At 41.2% G+C, this 20,417-nt stretch overlaps 1 protein-coding gene across 1 annotated transcript in view; it reads right to left on the reverse strand.

The window, feature by feature from the left end:
- Positions 1 to 2,250: 2,250 nt before the first annotated feature.
- CD84 (CD84 molecule) overlaps positions 2,251 to 20,417 on the reverse strand; it is a 40,361-nt gene continuing 22,194 nt past the window's right edge. Inside the window, exons 2-8 of the mRNA XM_077155730.1 lie at positions 17,561 to 17,914; positions 9,079 to 9,330; positions 8,498 to 8,617; positions 7,840 to 7,872; positions 5,388 to 5,485; positions 4,424 to 4,486; positions 2,251 to 2,722 (exon numbers count right to left, since the gene is read on the reverse strand). Coding sequence (XP_077011845.1) covers positions 2,657 to 2,722; positions 4,424 to 4,486; positions 5,388 to 5,485; positions 7,840 to 7,872; positions 8,498 to 8,617; positions 9,079 to 9,330; positions 17,561 to 17,914 — 986 coding nt within the window. The 3' untranslated portion in view covers positions 2,251 to 2,656. The remainder of the gene's footprint in view (positions 2,723 to 4,423; positions 4,487 to 5,387; positions 5,486 to 7,839; positions 7,873 to 8,497; positions 8,618 to 9,078; positions 9,331 to 17,560; positions 17,915 to 20,417) is intronic.

Here is a 20,417-nt window from a genome sequence, read left to right on the forward strand (position 1 = left end):
GGAGAGACGAGAACAGGATGGCTGGTCTCCAGCCCTCAAGGCCAACGTAAGAATTCCTGTGCGCTGGCTTGACTTCAAGTTTGCTCTCTTGGAGCACCAAAGGCACTCTTGCCTCTGGTTAGTTTTGTGTGTGGGGTGGGGGCTCCACACCGGGGCATTAGGACATGAAGGGTATGACCAAGTGAGCACACCAGAGACAGCAGGGGCAGGTTGGAGAACAAGGACGATCAGGAGTGATGCTTCAACACATCTGTGGGATGTGGAGTGACTGTATATTAGGAGAGTCTCTGTCTGTCTGGTGTCTATTTGGAAATTTTCTATCCTTTATGTGTAAGTCTCTTTATTCCCTCCTGCGCGTTCCTCCCCGGGGTGACTGCACTGCCTTACGCTGGGTTTGGGGCTTCCGCTGACCTCGTAGTTGGTCTGTCTAGCTCTGGAAGTCGCCTCCCTTACACCTTTACACTGCAAACAGACTCTGGAGTCTGAATCCTCATACTGAATGCTTGCTATAATTTGACTCTACTGTGTTTATTGTCTTCCATCTGTTTTTATTTCCAATAAATACCTTCTATTTCAGAAGAAGGCCACTCTCAATTCTATTGAACAATATTTGCTGCTGACACCTAGAGTACAAGGCACTATGTTAGACGGTGATAGTCCTGAGATGAATAAAGCTATGAATATGTAATGGATCTTGCCATCAAGTAATTTACAATATAGTGTAGGAATCAAATAATTATCCATACTGTAAAGCAGAATGAGAGGGGTTAGAGAATATAAAGAATGAAAAAAAAAAAAAAACAGGAGTGCAAACAGAACCATAATTAATTTTGTCAGTTGATCCAGGAAACACGTTGTAGAGAAGGTGACATTTGAGCTGTGCACCGAAGGAGGCACAAACGGAGAGGGGTGAGGGGTGCACCTTCCAGCAGAAGCATGTGCCACACGTAGGCAAGGGACTGTGAGTACTCCTGGTATATCTAAGTAGGGCCACAAATCCACGGGTGCCCTGAATAGGGCACACAGACCCAGGCCTCTGTTGGATTTTTACGCATCTCTCATTGGAGGCTCTCTGCCTTCCTCATACATCCTTTAAGGCCCACCTTCAACTCTGCCTCCCCCAGAAGGATTTTTCTGTTTCAGCTCATGCTTCTCCTTGCAGCACGGGGTTTGGGATTTAACTGGAGTGTCTGTGCTGGAATTGCTTCCTCAGCTAGACTGGGAGCTCCTTCAGGGTGAACAGCAGGCTCATCTTATACTTTGGAGCCTTGCAATCCTAACAGTGACAGTGGTTGATGGTAATAGATGGTTCTGTGGAACCATTCACTGGGACCGACACCTTCATTCTGCCTAAATGCAGCTTATTTCCCTCCTCCCACCTGGTTTGTAGTGGGGACTTAGGGTTTAGCTGGTTATGTTTGCTAACACATAAGGGAAACATGTGCTCAGATGATCACATGAGTGCCCTGCTCAACTGTGGGTAATACCCCCCACCTACCCCAGTGCTGGCAAAGGGGAGTTAATGCTTGCAAAAACTGGCTGGCTGTGAGTTTGGGAGTGTGTGTGGGGGCAGGTGGTAGGGCACTCAACTTCAGCTTGACTCTCATGCTCTCTGGGCTGAGTCTTAAAAATTGGCATGGCCCTGCTAGTTTCATCATTTTCTAAGTTACCTCTGGAGAATGACTCTGCTTCCTCCCAGGTCTCTAGTTCTGATGGTTATACTCTGAAGTGCCAGAGGTGCCCTGCAATGCTTGTCAATTCCTTATGGAGCATGGGGGTACTGGGTTTGGCTGCTTGTTCTTGCTAAGGTTGCTTGGAAGAAAGCTTGGCTGGAAACCCTACTGGACGTTTGAAGTAGAGCCCAAAGAAAAGTGCCCTAGCCATCTAGTCTATAGAAAGACATACTTTCTAACCCCACATTTGGATAGTGTCTCTGCACAGCTGAGATCCTCAATTCTGACAGCCTCCCAGACAGCACTGTCAGGTAGAGTTGGGCTAGTTGAGCCAGTTGTACCCTGTACAAAAGCATCTGAGCAAAGCGGTAGGAGGGGACTGAAATACAGCCCCCATTCCTCTCACCAAGCCATGCACTCAGTTGAAGGCCTGCATCTGCCTCAAGGAATGCGTGCCTTTTCCTAATTTGTTCCAGGTGCTCTTGTGGAGACAAGACATTGGAGATGCTCATATATATTGAGTGTGCACAGAGCTTCCCAGCTGGTGTGCTGGTATATTATGGATGTGCAACATGCTGGTCACCTCCATCTACGGGGTTGCTGGGCAGGATTGTCACCTAGAGTCACATGAAGCCTTCAGCCATAAACAATATGAATTGTTTACCGAGGTGTGCCAGAATAATATCACTATTTTCTACATATGCCATGAAGGAAAGCAGTTCAAGAAGCATGGTGCTAGGAAACCTATCTTGTCACTCATCCAGAGGGAACCACTTCACAAAGGGTATGTGTCCATTTGTCTAGCTAGGCACAAGCTATGCCCAGTAATAGAGGGTTTTCTGCTTTGCTTGCATGTTAGGTTGTAGGAATTTGTAATCTCCTGGTAAGATCTAGGCAGAAAAAAATCTGGGTCCAGGGCATCTGCCAGTAACAGTGGTTGTAACTGAGTTTCCAGAGGGAAAAAGTTGCTCAAGAACGCACACCTAGATCACAATTTCATAGCTTGAAGTCCCAAGAGGCTTGCTGTCACATGTATCGGTCTTCCCCATCTGTGCAGGGGTGAGAGACATGAGGACATGTTAACTAAAAGGTACTGCTGGGAAGAACAGCAAAAGCAAATGGCCCAGCGGGATACCTTAGATTTCCCTAGTTCTGGGGAAATCTGAGATAACAGGACCTTGTCCTCCCTGAGGTCCCACGGCTCTGCTCCAGCCACCAGCTTTAGCTCCAGTCCAATTGGGAGCTTTTGGACAATCAACTTCCTAGCTCAGAAAAGAGCAGCAGGAGGGATTGAGGGTGGGGGAGTTATTGGGCATTGAGTTTGATTAAAGGCTTGAGGCAAAATCTAGGCTCAAGCTACCTGTCTTCCACACTCTTACCTGAGCCTTTGTTCCTTCTGTATTCCAATAACTCCACCTTTGCCTATTCATGGTGGTGAGTTCCTGGTAGTATCTCTTGGGCTGTGGTTATTTAGAATGTTGCAAACACACCTCCCACAGGCTGGAGGAGTCTGAGGGTTTAATTACATACTGACCAATTAATAGGTATCCAACTTGTCCATAAGGATTTACTTTGAGATGTCTTAGTCTAAGATCCCTTATCTAGTCCTTTCCAATTTATCTCCTTCCCTGTTGAGCCATCTGAAACGCTGTTACTATTCCTCTTTCCCCTCTCCTTCAGATCCTGGCTTGAATATGCTGGGCACCTCACCCCTCATTTCTTGCTTCTCCTTCTCCATGTCTTCCTCCTCTTCTTTCCTCACTCCTCCCCTTCTTTTCCATTTCCCTCCTTCCTTTTTCTGATCACGGAGTAAGCAAAGGCCTTTCTGTCTTGTTCTCCAGAACATTTGGAGATTCAAGTGACCTAAGCTTCAAAGTCTCCTAACAAATGAAGTGACACTCCCCTTCCTGTTGAACAACTGGATAGTCTCACGAATGCCTTATAGAATTAGCTCTTAATTCTTATTCAAAAACCTATTTGCCACCCATCCAACTACCCAGTGTTTCCTCTCCCTCTTCTTTGTTATTATTTTCCCTTTGTCTCAAACTCCTGGTTTCAGCTTTCTCTTTCATTATTGGCACCCTGTCTGGTAGTTTGCTATTAAAAAAGTAACACTTACAAAAAATTTGACTCACCAAGCGACCCCAAAGATGTCTTTCTCTGACTGTAGCAGAAGCAAAGAGATTCAGTGACACCCTTCACCAGATCTCAAAGCCTGTCACAGGAAAGGCTTATATTCCCCCTTTGCAAATTGCAGAGGCACAGGGATTGTGAGAGTCATTAGACCATACAAACGGTTGTGTAAATTATGTACTGTAAAAGGGCAGCTGAGGGAGCACAGGGAAGCAGAAATTCAGCCTGTGTCCCCCTTACCAATCTGTGCACCTGACACGGGGCTGTGTGTGCCCAAAGAGAGGCTCCTGTTTCTAAATTTCACACAATGAACCAGCAGCAGCCCCCAGTGTCATCGTGGCCAGAGTCCCCACAGTACAATTTAGACACCTAGGTGTTCCTGCGCTTGAAGGAATGGATAAGCATCCCACAGAGGCCAATTTGTGGATGGCCACAGATCTGGGATGCAGAGCTCTGTGCTTGGTGGGAGGACCTGCAGACCAAGCTCTAGGCAGCTACTCTTGGAAAGTGTAGAGAATGTTCCAGGGAAACAGCTGTCCCCCAGCTGGATGGATGGGGTGCACTGAAATGGCTGGGACAGATAGGACAGTAAGGATAAGACAGCAAAAAAGATTTACCTTGTCTGAGTTCTGCACCACAGAGTAAATCACATTCACTGGTTCCTCTTTGGAGGGGAGCACCTGTAACATATCCATCTTCCTCTAAGTGACGGAGCTCAAATCTCATGAGTTCCACTTCGTACTTTTGCCCCAGCCCATCACCCTCTCCTCTGGCCCCACTTTTTTACTAGGTAACCTCCCCTCCTGGCCTCAGCTCTGGTTCCATTCAGCTTCGTGGGGGTGAGTCAGGGTGGGAGCGTCAGGGAGGGAATGCGCAGCAGCTGAGCAAGGCCTTGGGGCCAAACCCCAGGAGCCAAGGTGGGGGTGGGGGTGGGGTTGGCGGGGGTGAGGTCTGGGTGGTTCAGACTGATCCGTCAGATCTCAGCTACCCATGGACTCTGTGGACCCAGGTGTCCTGTCAGTTCAGATGATACATTGTTGAAGCCTGACCCAGGGTGAAAGTAAGGGTGGGGGAGGCAGATAGAAGGCAGGTAGGAAGAGGGAGTGCAGGACACAATGACTCTGAGTCTGAGAAAAGCAAGCTGCTGCTGCTACCAGACCAGGAAGCCAAGTAGAGTGGGCCTCGGGTTCTGTTCTGGGCTCCTTGAGGTTTGGATCCCTGCTTTTTACAACCTGCTTGCATGTCCATGGCCACAAATCTATCCTCCTCTCACACCAAGTCTCCCTTGGTTTTGATCCCAGTAGGAGCTGTTTCAGTTATAGTCATAGCTCTCATCTAACCTGCAGCCAGGGTCCCAGTATGAGCATCAGAGCTTCATGCCCTGGGGGCTGCCTGGGTGACAGTTGACTTCATTATGTCCCCATAGAGAGGTTCAAGGCGTCATTTCCCTGGCATAGTATTTTCTGGTTGGACCATCCAGACTTTGACCATGGCTGTGGGCTGAGCAATAACAAGCAGATGCAATGGCTGCCTTTGACATCCTCTTCTGGGGTGAGAGGTTCATTAATAGCGTCAGCTTACCTTGGGCTGGGAGATTTCATCGTAGATTCTTGTCTCTGCTGGTTGGATGTTCCTGGAAATTGTGATGTATTCATACACTATTTTCTTTGAGTCAGCATCTATTTCACAAGAAAGCCAGAACCCCAGTGTGTGAAAGGTGGATTTTTTTTTAGAGATTATCTATTTCAAAGCTCTCTTTGAGTTGAAGACATAAAGACCCTAAGACGATGAATGACCCCCAAGGTTTCTTGATTCTGAATCTAGAATCTCCTACCATGTGTCCATGCAGGGCAGATTGGCCTTGAGCTCATCTAGATTGAGTCTTAGTGCATTTCCCATATCTCGGCCTGGTGCCCACATCCAGAGGTCTCTCGATATGGTGCTTGGACTGCCTCTCCCTTTTCTAGGGATTGTTTGCAGTAGAGGAGATAGCTGGTTCAGGCCTCACCCAGAGCTCAGTGGGAATCCTTTTCTGCACTGGAGTCCAGAATAACCTCTGTATAAGCAAAAGGAGCCTCTTCTCTCAATCTTGGGGTTTGTTCATATGAAACTTAACCCAGCAAATGATAAGCTAAACCTACTTAAAATTAGGCCTAAGAGTCACCCCCAAGAGAATCTCTTTTGTTGCTCAGATGTGGCCTCTCTCTCTCAGCCAACGCAACAAGCAAATTCACCACCCTCCCCCTCTCTATGTAGGACATGACTCCCAGGGGTGTGGACCTTCCTGGCAGCATGGGACAGAAATCTTAGAATAAGTTGGCACTCAGTATCAAGGGATTGAGAACACCTTCTTGACCGAAAGAGGAAAGAGAGAAATGAGACAAAATAAAGTGTCAATGGCTGAGAGATTCCAAACAGAGTCAAGAGGTTATCCTGGAGGTTATTCTTATGTATTAAACAGATATCACCTTTTTAGTTAAGGTATAATGGAGAGGCTTGAGGGAACTGCCTGAAAATGTAGAGCTGTGTTTCAGTAGCCATATTTCTTGAAGATGATTGTATAATGATACAGTTTTCACAGTCACACTGTGAAAACCTTGTGTCTGATAAGTCTTTTATTTACCTTTTCAACAGACAAGTAAACATACGGATTAAAAATAAATAATAGGGGGAACAAATGTTAAAATAAATTTAGTAGATTGAAATGCTAGTGATCAATGAAAGGGAGGGGTAAGGGGTTTAGTATGTATGAATTTTTTTCTGTTTTCTTTTTGTTTCTTTTTCCAAATTGATACAAATGTTCTAAGAAATGATCATGATGATGAACATACATTATGTGATGATATTGTGAATTAACTGATTATATATGTAGAGTGGAATGATCATACGGTTAAAAAATAAAAAAGGAGGCTCCTCCCCTTACTGGGGGTGGGGGGGGTCCCACTGCACTTAGTTTCTCTAGCATTTAGCATTGACTGTCTTGCACAGTTTGTGAACTCTTTATATAAGTGTCTTAGTTTCTCAACTAGATTGATTATCTCTTGTTATATTCTATGTTGGGACATGCCTTATTGTTACTATCTCAAGGTTAAGTGTAGAGTGGTTGCTCCACACACATTTGTTGCTTGATAAATCAATTCATATAGTCAGCAAAAAAGTTATTCTCTCCTGTGTTGAGTTCTGTGTGAGGTTTCAGAGATGCAAATACAGGAGAGAGAAGGCCTTATTTTCAAGAATTTATGGGATCATAGAGGCTTTTATTGCCATGTACTCCTTTTCTTTGGTACTGACATGGAATATTTTACATGAAAGTAAAAAAGCTGGCTAGAATTTTAGGCATTCACATTCCAAAGAATCTTAACATATCCATAAATAACAGGTCCACGAGCTGAGCGATATCACAGAGATTCAATGTTTTAGAGTTTGGTCCTGCCCTAGGCCCTGCCCCAGAATAGGTTGGTAATCCAGAGTGAGTAGCCTCCCTTATCTCATGTGTAGGTGCAAAGGATGGCCCTTCTTTTTCCATGGGAGCTTGTGAGGTATTGAAGACAGCTGTCTCTCTGAGAGACCCTGAATATCATCCATGGCCTAAGCAGGCTGCGTGAATTCTCCCCAACATGACGCCATTTGGCTCATGTCATAAACTCTCTTCCCCTAGAAAGCCTCCTTCTGCCCCATGCTTAGATCCTTCAAATATAAGCATAGCAGCCAACATTTATTGAGTACTCACTATGTACCAGGCACTGGGCCAAGATTTTATATGTGTAATCCACATAACCTATTTACTCAATGTAATCCATTTAATCCACTTAATAAACATATGCAGCAAGCCTTATTATTATGCACATTTTACAACTGAGAATACTGAGACAGTAATACATTAACTGGCCTGAGATCCCAAAGCTGATAAATGATCAAACGGGGACCATCACCCTAGACTGAATGCAAAGCACATGCTTAGTCTTAATTTGAAGCTGTGACCGCCCCATTCCTTCCAATTGTTATCTAGGGAACTTCATAGCTGGGAACTTACCAGGGCTCTTACTGAAGGTGTCCAAGAAGGAACCTGAGGAATCAGAAACAAAGAAGAGTCAGGAACATGGCAACAGAGGTTTTCTACATCCATGCCTTTAATTGAGATTGGTGGGTGGAGAAGAGCTTGGGTGGACTTGAGGGTAGAGGACATGGGAGGCTGTCATGATTCACCAGGGAGCTGAGACCAGGTTTTTCACATTGAGAATGGTACAATTACAGAAGGATCCAGAGGGACCCAAGTGATCTAGTGATGATCAAGGAATGCAAAACTAGTACATATGCTTCATGATTCTCCAAAAGTCATAGTTAAAATACATTAGAATTGGCTGTGACCCTGAAGACCGTCTAATCCAAACTTCATTTCACATGGGGGGACACTGAGCCTGAGAGGAGAAGACACATGTCTAATGAAGGACTGCTTGTTAATGGCAGGGTTAAAATAGAACCTAAGTTCTGGGCCCACTACCCTGGTGATCTGGGAATAGATTCTGGAGATCGTTAAGGGTAATGTCATGCAGGGAGGTGGGCATCAATCTGGGAGGTGGCGAGGTGGTGGGGTGGGGGTTGCAGAAGAGCTGATTCCCTTGGACAATGGACTTCAGTCCCAGGAAGAAAGAAGGGGCATTTCCTCCGTTTACCTTCTGAGAAAATCCTACCTTGTCTTCTCTTGTAAAAACGGAACAAAAGCACTGAAGACAGAACGAGAACAACGATAAAGAGCACAGCCAGGACACTCAGCAACCCATGGCGGCGGGTACGATGGCCCATGTTAATGTCTGGAAATAGAAGATGCAGGAAATGGGCCTGAGAGGCTGGGAAGGCTTGTCCACACTCAGGGGCGCTCATGAAATCAGGTGCCCTCCAGGGGAGTGCAAAAGGTCCTGGGGAAATGCTAAAGCTCCTAGGGAAGCTGCAATTATATATATAGAACAGAATGATCATATGTTAAAAAAATAAAAATAAATAAATTTAAAAAAAAAAGACTTTGTATCCTCCCTGCTTATATTTCACCTGGATATTGACAACTTGTGATTAAGCAAGCAAATTGCTTTGAGGATGAAAAAATATATAAAAGTCAGGATAGAAACTCTGAATCAGAGGGTCAGGCAGGTTGTTCCCGCACACCCCGAAATGCTTGGCGTCTCTCAGAAGGCTTTGGGCTCTCGCCAGCAGGCCTCCTAGGCCTCCCGTGGGACATATTTCCAGGTTCCCTCAGGACCTGGACAGAGTTGGTCACCTGCACAGAGCTGCCGGGAAGAAATGGAGTCCGAGTTGTTGCTGACAGGGTTCCAGGCTGTGCACGTATACGTGAGCTCTTGGTCCTCAGGGGTCTGGAAGATTCTAAGGAGATTGCTCTCTCCTCCCAGGGGACTCCAGCTGTAGGTTACATCCTGTTCGTCCTTCTCTGCAGAGCACGTCAATGTGACATTGCAGGTGTTGTTCACAGAGGTCATTAAGCTCTGTGTAATCTTTGGCTTCCCAAGCCGACCTGTGAGGAAATGACACACCACTGGGGAGCCGGAATCAGCCTGAAACAGCTTGCCAGAGCCGATTGTTATATTTTCAAGAAAGTTGCAAGGTCATTTTAAAACACAAGAGCATTAAAAATTAAATTACCAAAGCATAGTTAAATAAATGATATGAAAACAAAGAAAAAAATGCTAATATTTTTTACATTTTACTTTTATGAGTACGCTTTAATTTTTCAAATTTTTATTATACTAGACAATAAATTTGTATTAGAGGAATTGTGGGTTTACAGAAAAATCATGTCTAAAATACAGACTTCCCACATACCTCCCTATTATTTACACCTTGCATTGGTGTGGTACACTTGTTATAACTGTGAAAGAACATTATTACAACTGAACTATTAATTATAGTTCCATAGCTACGTTTGGGTTCACTGTGCAGTATAGTCCTATTGTTTGTTGGTTTTTAAATTTTTAGTCTAGCAACAGGTATACAACCTAAAATTTCTCCTTTTAACCACATTCAAATAAGTGTGCTCCTGAGGTTATTTACACCCACTGTCTCTGCACTCCACAGTGGTGTGCTAGGATGCATGTTTTCCTAACTCTGCATGAGCCATGGTTGGAGTGTTCACACCACAGAAATTGGAAAATGCTACAAACTGGAGCTTGATTTGCTGTTTTATTGATTGCCACTCCAGGCTGAAGAAAGCAATGGAGAAAATGTTACTCATGCAGAAAAAATTTTTAAATGAATCATTTCTGTGCTCAATACCTTCTGAATAGCACATGCACAAAAATGAAGAAATATTCTTCCAGTGTTCAAAAACCATTATCCAATTTAGCAAAGTCCCTCATGTCATTGATGAATGAGTGACATTCTTTTTTTTTTCACATGGGCAGGCACTGGGAATCGAACCCGGGTCCTCTGGCATGGCAGGCGAGCAAACTCTGTCTGCTGAGCCACCATGGCCCGCCCTGAGTGACATTCTTCTCTATACATCTTACATCTTTGTTGAATCACTTTTTTTCTTATAGTTAATGTAAATGAAAATATCAACTAACATTCATACCCAAGCTACACTCTCATCATTTGCAACCATAGGGATATAAGTGTTAGGCAAAAAGCAATGAAAATCTTCTGTGAGAATTGGTTGTTGGTTATATGGAATTTACCATGAAGAGTATAGTCTATTCTATTATCATTCATGAAGTGATTAGCTATAACAACAATTGGTATAGATACAGGTTAGTGAAAAATGAACCTAACTGTATATGTGGACATATTTATGTATACCTATTTTTTTTTAGCAACTTGCTTTAATTTTTTTTTTTTTTTTTTTTTTTTTTTTTTTGCCTGGGCAAGCACTGGGAGTCGAACCCGGGTCTCTGGCATGGCAGGTGAGAACTCTGCCACTGAGCCACTGTCACACCATCCAGAAACTTGCTTTCTAAGGATGTCCCTATCACTGTTTGGTATTTGCTTATTTTTAGAAAGACAGTTTTTGTGTAGTGGGTGTTGAGATGGTGGATAGTAGTGAGGATTAGGGTTTCCATCTCATTTAGCTCAGCAGGAACAGAGATGTTACCTGCACAGGAGTCAGAATCGTGGCTGACCAGTCTTGATCCTCTCAAGCCAGAAAGTGTGGAAGCCACTGGGGACCTGGTTTGGAATCTGGGCTCTACTACTTTTTACCTGTAGAATGCTGGAGATGGACGATGCCTTCACTGAGCTTCAGTTTCCTCATTTAATAACATGAGGAAACAATGTCCTCCTGATAGGCTTTTCTTTGGGTCAGGATTAAATGAGATATCATATATAAAGACCAGTGTAATATCTATCTCTATATCTATGTCTGTCTGTCTGTCTGTCTGTCTGTCTGTCTGTCTGTCTGTCTATCTATCTATCTATCTATCTATCTATCTATCTATCTATCTATTTATCTATCTATCTATCTATCTATCTATCTATCTATCTATCTATCTATCTATCTATCTACCTACCTACCTACCTATGGTTGTATGTACATCAGTTATCTATGGAAAGAGATTAACAGAAACTGGTAAAAGTGATTGCCTCTGAAAAGGGACAATTAGTTTTCATTATATAATTTTTTGCTCTGTTCATGCATATGTGGCTTAAAAATATATATAATCTTTGTATGTTGTTTAAAATTATGTAATAGAATGCCAGACAGATGGTGTGCTATGGATGTTAATTTCCTTCTCTTTATCTTCTCAGCTAGTCACTCATAAGGCACAGATTTTATTGTATGAACAGTATGGCTCTTTAAAAATTTACTGTGATTTGCTCTAATTGCCAGGTGGTATAATACCTCCCTAAGGTTGAGTGGGCAAAACTAAACATATAAAAAAACGAAAGAAAATGTCTCACAGTTGAATACCTTCTTTACTTTATCAACCAAAGTCCCTGAATGAGTCACATATTTTCCAAAGTGTCCACACTTGGGTATAGTTCTTTGACTGAGACCCTCAAGCCCAACTCAGAGCCTCCTTCCTCTAAGAAGTCCTTCATAGCTAGATTTTTTAAAAAGGGCTAATGACTTAAAAATTAATAATAGCTATTAGTTATTGAGCATCTATTTTAAGGCATGCACTGTACTAGGTTTTCACCCAACAATATCTCATTTAATTCCACCTGTCATGACTAGCTCCATTCTATGGATGAAGAAACTTAGGCCCAAAGAGGTTAAACAGCTTGCCCAAGGTCACATAGCTGGCTGGCAAAAATTCTGTCTGATTTCAGTGCTAATGTTCGTAATACCGTGCCTTCCATCCAGACACAACCTGAGTCAAGTATCCTACATTAACAGAGCACTTTTAATTGTCAGGTACTATGTTAGGATTTGGGAATATTATGATTCATTTATTCTTTTTTCCATTCAACAAATACTTTTAGAGCACCCACCGTGTGCCTGACAATGTAAGTGTTGGTGACAAAATGATGAACTGAATATACAAAGTCCATGCCTTTATGGAACTTGCATTTTAGTGGTTTAACTATATGCCTGAATTGTATCTATCACAACAGTATTAACTACAGTTAATGGGTTTTCTCTTGTGGGGAAGATAGACAGTGAGACCCTAGAGATATGACCCAAATGCTCTCTACGCTAGAAACTAGTCATACCCAAAAGAAGTATAATGTGAGTTACATATGTAACTTGAAAGTTTCTAATAGCCACATTTAAAAAGTGAAAAGAAACAAGTGGCACTGATTTCAAAAATATATTTTATTTAATTAATATATCCAAAATATCTTTAAAAAATAATATAAAACTTATAAGTTGTTTTATGTTCTTTTGTGTCTGTGCCAAGACTGTGAAATCTGATATGTATTTTACTCTCATAGCGCATCTCAGAAAGGACTCACCATGCTTTCTAGTTCTCAGAGCCACATGTGGCTAGTGGCTACCATATTGAACAGCACAGCTCTAGTCTAGTGCTTGTAAAACATTAGCACACATAGGAATAATACAGAGAGAGTATTAAGACAGATTGCTGGGCTTTATTCCAAAGTGGAGTGAGGTCTCGGAATGTGCATTTCCAACAAGCTTCCAGTTGATGCTAATGCTGTGGGTCTACAGACCACACTTGAAATAGCATTGCATAACAAACGGCCCACATCTTCCAGCGAATTGTGGCGATTATAATGGTAATAAATGTCTCTAATACTTTACCTTTAAAAAGCACTTTGCATTAGCTATTAGACAAATGTAAATTAAAACCAAAATGAGATATCACTACACTCCTATCAGAATGACCTCACTAAAGAACTGATACTACCAAACACTGGTGAGGATGCAGAGAAGTTGGATCATTCACACTTTGCTGGTGAGAATGTAAAATGGAACAGTTATTATAGAAAATATTTGGCAGTTCCTTATAAAACAAAAAATGACTTACCATGGGACTACATTCTTGGGCATTTATCCTAGGGAAATGAAAAGTTATTTCATGCAGAACTTGTATACGAATGTTCATAGCAGCTTTATTTGTAGAAGCCCCCAAATTGGAAACAACCAAAATGTTCTTCAATATACAAATAGTTAAATAAACTGTAGGTCATCCATACCATGGGGTACTATTTAGCAATACAAAGGAACAGATACTGATATACTGATTCATTCAGCTGAATAAGTTGAATGAATTTCAAGGAAATTATGTTGGATATAAAAAGTCAATGCCCATAAACAGACATTTGCACACCGATGTTCACAGCAGCATTATTCACAATTGCCAAAAGGTGGAAACAATCCAAGTGCCCATCAATAGACGACTGGATAAGCAAAATGTGGTCTGTACATATGATGAATATTATGCAGCAGTGAGATGAAATGACGTCCTGAACCACATAACAAGATGGATGAGCCTTGAGGACATAATGCTGAGTGAAATAAGTCAGACACAAAAGGATAGATATTGTATGATTTTGCTTTTATGACATTGGTAAAGGTAAACTCAGAGGTTTTTAATATAGAAAATAGGGGACCTAGAGATATGCAGAACACTAGAGATGGGTGAACGGTTAGCTAATGAGGTTGAACTTAAAAAAGGGAATGGATAGAAGTGAAGGTGGTTCATTAGTGGGTTTATAAGTAATATTGCCATACTAAAGGTGAACATGATTGAAAGGGGTTGAATAGAGCCATGTATCCCGCCAATTAACACTACAAATATAAATAAGTTCTCACATGAACTACTTCAAAGGTATGAATCTTGTACAGAGAGTTTATAATATTGGGGTATAGTGGGGGAAACTACTATTGCATGCTATGGGCCATGTTTAACAGGAAGATATCAACAGTACCACAGCAATACCAGGGGTAAATAATGGCAGGGTTGGAGGGGAGGACATGAGTTAAGGGGAGGTTTGAATTTTCTCCTTGGTGAGGGTATGTTTAATCAGTTATTTTATTTTATTTTGGGGGAGAACAATGAAAATTGTCTAAAATTGAGAGTGTTGATGATTATATCACTAAGTGAGGATAATGTGAGATATGGATTATTGACTTTGGACATTCATTGTACACGATGCCCTATGGATGGAGGTGGCTGAAGGATACATTGATGAGAAGTAGAATGGTGAACTGTGGTATATATATGATGGACTATTGTGCTGCTTCAGAAAGAAATGAAGTTGTGAGGCATACAGTGTTGTGAATGAACCTGTGGAACATTATGTGATGCAAAATAAGCCAGCTAGAAAAGAGCAAATATTGCATGGTCTCATTTAGAAAATACTTACAAGAAAATTGGTACCTAGATTGTAAGCTTTTGTAGCAGTCACATTTAGTCCGGACCTGTAATCATTATTTCTAGATTTTTTAGAGGCTGTGCTATATATGTATGACCCAGTATTTCCCTGGAATTTGGGTACCTATGTGTCACCCAGGGCTTGGAGTAGGAGTGCTGCAGTTATGAAGGTCAGCATTGCTACATAAAACAACTGCTAAAGAAATTGAAAAAGAGATCAGACTTCAATTAGAGATAAGAACTAAACCAATGGGGATGGGATTAAGGTAAATCAGAACAGACAGGTAAGGAAGACATTGTATTTTAAGACCACCTACTCTATGAGACCAAAGGAACAGAGGTTTCTTTTATTTTGTCCCAAACCTATATTTTCTGTAGCACATAATCTAACTCAATAGTCTGGATAGATCATTTAAACAACCCAAACACAGGGGGCCCAGATTGGAATGAGGGTTTATAATTCTGTATAGCTTAATGTAATGCTTAGATACATTCCAGAGTATGTTGAGTAGATAAATAAAAAGTATTGGCAAAGTCCCATGAGGGATGGGAGAAAAAAATATGGAGCTATTAAACTTTACCAATGGGGAAATCCCTAATACTGTACCAAACATTAGGGACACCCAAATCAATAGGCCAAGACCTTGATCTTGAGGCTTGCTCTTGTGAAGCTTATTTATGAAGTGGAGAAGCTAAGCTTCCCTGTACTTATACCTAAGAGTTATTTCCAAAGGACCTTTTTCATTGTGCAGATGTGGCCTCTCTCTCTCTAAGCCCAATTCTGCAAGTAAAATCATTACCCTTCCCCTTACATGGGACATGACATGCAGGGGTGAAAGTCTCCGTGGCAATGTGGGAGATGACTCCCAGGGATGAGCCTGGTCCTGACACCATGGGATCAACAATGCCTTCTTGCCGGAAAGACGTTTGACTCTAACTGAGATAGTTCAAGTAGAATTGAAAGAGGAGGCTACTCTTATTCAAGCTTCAGCTAGATATGCTATTTATCAAAACCATTCCTGCCAACCGTAAGGAAAACCTAGGGCTTTATCTGAGATTCAACAAAGGTTCCATGCACTAGGATTACCTTCCAGAAACCTGCAACCTCCAGATGGGTACCTAGGCTGGATAAGTCCTGAAACACAGAGGAGCCAGCCTGTCTAGAACATCAACTAATTCCATCCCCCTATTCCACAATTACTGACACCCCATTCCAATGTGAAAAATTTAGAATGGGCATAGCCTAAAGATTAAGAGAAAGAACAAGGAAAAAGTGGAGTTAATACAGAGAAGAAAAGATTTAACAAATGAGTATGACTGCTGAATTATTGTATCGATATTTCTTTTAGTCTCCAGTGTCTTGGAACAGCTAGAAGGAAAAACCTAAAATTATGGAACTTTAACCCCTACCAAACTCTGAAATCTGTTCTATAACTAATTATTGCAGTGTGCTTTGAAATTCGTTGCTTTTTTGTGTATTTGTTATTTTTCACAAAAAAAATTAAAATAAAACAAATTCTATTTCAAAGGGATATATACTGCATGATTCCATTTAGATTCATTTAGATTACATTTGTGAAATAACAGAGATGGAGAACAGATCAGTGGCTGCCAGGGATTAGGTATGGTGGAGAATGGGATGGGTGTGGCTATACAGTGTCGGCATGAGGCAATTTTTTGGTGACGGTTTAGTGAAAAACCTTGATTGTGGCAGTGGTTACAGCTACATATGTGGTTAATTTGTATAGAGGTATATACACAAACAAATAAGAACATGTGGAATCTAAATAAGCTCTGTGCATTGTTTCAGTGTCAATCAGTATGTTTTGTTATTGTACCATAGATATACAAGATGTTAACGTTGAGAGAGGCTGCATAAAAGGTGCTCAAGACTTCCATGTACATTTATTTGTACCTTCATGTGAATCTATGATTAATTCAAAATAAAAAAAAATTTTAAAGCATATATTTGCATATACTATCTCACTTCATCTTCACAACAAATCTGGGAAATGGGAAATGTGATTATTTCCATTGTACAGAAAAGGAAAACAAGGCCTAGGGAATAAAGTACTGAAGAATGGTTACTGTGCTGATTTGAAACTGTTATGCACCCCAGAAAAGCCCTGTTCTTTTCATCCTAATCCAGTATTGAGGAGGGCAGCCATGTTCTTTTCATTCAGATCCAATATTGTGGGTGTGACCTTTGGATTAGGTTGTTTCCATGGAGATGTGACACACCCAATTGTGGGTATGACCTTTTGATTAGATGGAGATGTGACTCCACCCTTTTGAAATGGGTCTTAATTAGTTTACTGGAATTCTTTGAAAGGGGAAATATTTTGGAGAAAGCTCAGACACAGACATTTGGAGTTGCTAGAGTGTCGACACAGAGATGCTTAGAGAGACTGTACGAAACCAGGACAAAGATGCTTGAAGAGAAGAAATCTCCAGCCCTGGAAGATGCTAAACTAAGCATGAAACCCAGAGATATGCCACAGAGCAGCTAAATGAGGGCCCGCAGACACTTGGAGAGGAAACCACTGGAATCAGAAGCACAAAGCAACAAGCTGGGAGCAAGGACCTCAGATGCCAGCCACGTGTCTTCCCAGCTTACAGAGAAATCCCCTTTCTTCAGAGCCAAGGTACTTTTTTCTGGATGCCTTAGTTTGGACATTTTTAAGGCCTTTAAACTACAAACTTTTAACTTAAAAAATCCCTTTTATAAAAAGTCAATCCATTTCTGATATATTGTGTTCTGGCAGCTTTAGCAAATTAAAACAGTAACACATCTAAAAATTGGCAAAGCCAGGACTAAAATAATGGCACATTCTCTCTATACATACTGATGATAGGAAAAAGATTTGGGAACCCAACTGTTAGAGATAGAGGTCCTCTTTAAATATTAAATTTGCAAAGTAAACAAAACAAAACAAAATGTAAACAAAGCTCTGTTTTCCCAAAACTTACGGTAAACTCGAAGGTTGTAGTTCTTGGTGATGGTGGTAGCGGGAATGGAGTCAGAGGTCTGAATATTTATGTTTGCTTGGTAGACTCCTGCATCTTCCATTTTCAGCTTGCTGATCACCAGGTTGTAGTTATTGACTGAGACATTTAATCGACCAAAATAATTCTCATGGGTCACAGTAACTTCAGGTGCTCTTCCTGAATCTTTTGGTATTACAAAGGCAACAGATGTTTTGGAAGTCCAAGCAATGCTGGTGACTTGCTGTGGCTCTTGGATATTTACAGGGAAAGTGACTGACTCTCCCAGAATCCCATTCACTGTGAGGAAGTCAGCATCTCTTCCAGTTGCTTCCAGCCCTAAAGACACAAATAGACAACTGTAGCAATCTGACTACTGTACTTTTTTAGAGTTCCCTGCCTTTCCAGTCTTGAGACTCCCTGAGAATTTTTTTGGGGGGGTAGGGGACATCCTACTCTAGGTATGCTTCATGTGTTGTGATTATTAAATTTTCTAAAAGATTCTCATTCAAAAACTAAATTTCCTGGGCGGGCCGCGGTGGCTCAGCGGGCAAAGTGCTTGCCTGCTATGCCGGAGGACCTCGGTTCGATTCCCGGCCCCAGCCCATGTAACAAAAACGGAGAAACAGAATACAATAAAACAAGAAAATGTTTAAAAATGTTTCCCTTTCTTCCTTCCTTCCTTCCTTCTATCCTTCCTTCCTTCTCTCTGTCTTTCCTTTAAAAAAAAAAAAAAAAAAAAAACTAAATTTCCTAGTGAATTTTAAGGGATCAATTTTTACTAAAAGCACTTTTACCTAGACTCATAGACTCTGAGATCTGGATGGAATTTTTAAGATAAAGATAAAAACCTCCATAAGGTACAAGATATTGAGTGTCTTTCCCATGGTCATATTGCCAAGTGCTGGTAGAGCTGGGACCAGACCCTGGGACGTTCAGGCTGCTGGACTCCCAGGTAATTACTCTTTCTTCTACCATGGTCTTTGAAAAAGCAAGTTATGTTTGTGCTTTTGTACCTGGAAGATATAGGCAAAGAATGCTTTAGCGGTTCTGGAGTAAATATTCCCCAAGTTGGCGATTTTTTTGGAGTCTTTTTGCTCAATGCTTTATCTCCAGTGCCTAGAAAAATACCTGATGCTTAATAAGTGCTTAATAAATATTTGTGGAATGAATTAATAAGCAGAATTTGCTTATCTGTTGCCTGGACTCTCCCGGAACAAATTCTGAAATAAAAAAGTTTATTACTTTTATTCATATGTTTATGCATGAATTCATGTATTTATTCAGGGTCGGCTTTATTCCAAATACTATAGAAGCATTTTTAATTTAATTTAACTTATATAATACAGACATATGTTAAGCATCAACTGTTTTAATCATGATGCAAGGAACTGAGTATGCAATGGTGAGTAAAAATGGATATAGTTCCTGCTCCCTGGAACTTACAGTTAAAGGAGGAGACCAGTGTTGATCAGATAACCACATAAATAAACGTAAGTATCATGGAGCTTTGAGAGAGAATAGAAGAGGCACTTGATTATGTTCTGGAAATTTGGGGAACACTTCCAGGTAAATTCTGAAGGATGAATCTGAGTTAAACAGCAAAGACTGGGGAGATAATTTTCCAGATAGAGAGAACAGTATGTGCATAGATCCTGAGATGAGAGAGTACTTGGCACTTGATGACAGTCTGTGAAGGCATAGCCTTATGCCTTGCTACATCACTTGTGTCTACTGTAGCATTTGGCCTACAGGACAATCTTGATAAATATTGAATCAATAAATGATGTAATAGAGTGAGTTCATTGCAGCAATACGCTTTGGCACTGATGAAGGCCAAAACTAACCCCTAAATAATAGAACGAGGAAAAGGCAATGAACTCAAAACACTTAAGAGGTAAATTAGGACTTGGTGAATGTCCAGTGTGGGTATGTGTATGTGTGTTTGGAAATGTTAAAGAAGGAAGATTCAGTGTTAATTTCCTAATTTCTAACTTGGAATACTGGGAATATAAAAGCACCACCAACTGAGATCAAGAATACAGGAAGAAGAGCAGATTAGTGGTAAAGATGAGCTGATTTGAAACACATTAAGTTTGAGGTACTTGTAGGACATCTATATATTCACCATATGACTACTTAAATGAGCTTAAAGCCTGAAGGAGAAGAACGGCTGAAGAAACTGACTTGGAAATCAATAACATAGAGAATGAATAAGATATTCTGTTGATAATTATAGAGTGATAAGAGCAGTGAACCAAGCACAGAACTTTGGGTAACATCAACCTTTAAAGGCAGAACATCAGAATGCTGCTTCTTGAAGAAATAACAAAAGAGAAAATGAGCAGATATAAAGTGAACAAAGGGATTGTGATATCCAAAAATTCACAGAGGTAGAGATTTTCAGGAAGGAAGGTTGTGCCATGAACAGGAGTGAGGTGCCAAAAATGAGATCTGAAAGAATGTTCATTTGATATGTGGGCTTCTTTTTTCAGGTTATATGGTTGGTTGGTTATTTGAACCTAGCAACACCACTGGATAAAAACTTAAATGCATGATAAATTTGAAAAAAATCTTCACATAAACATCAAGGAACTGACAAGGTGCCGAGGATTTCCAAGGGTAAAATCTATGAGAAAATGAGAACCTGGGAGGTAAATGGAACACTAACGCCACTTCTCACCTGATGGCATTTTCTAAGACTGGTTAACTTCACCTTCTGTTTTGACTGCTTATGGAAGTGAAGGAGAGAAATAAAATACTTGTCTTTCCCAAGGTGGGGAAATCTATTAAGTGTTCCTGTACTCTTAGAGCTGGCCCCAAAGTGCTCTGCCTTTAGAGT

This window comes from Tamandua tetradactyla, chromosome 4 (assembly GCF_023851605.1).
Source record: "Tamandua tetradactyla isolate mTamTet1 chromosome 4, mTamTet1.pri, whole genome shotgun sequence".
NCBI lineage: Eukaryota > Metazoa > Chordata > Mammalia > Pilosa > Myrmecophagidae > Tamandua > Tamandua tetradactyla.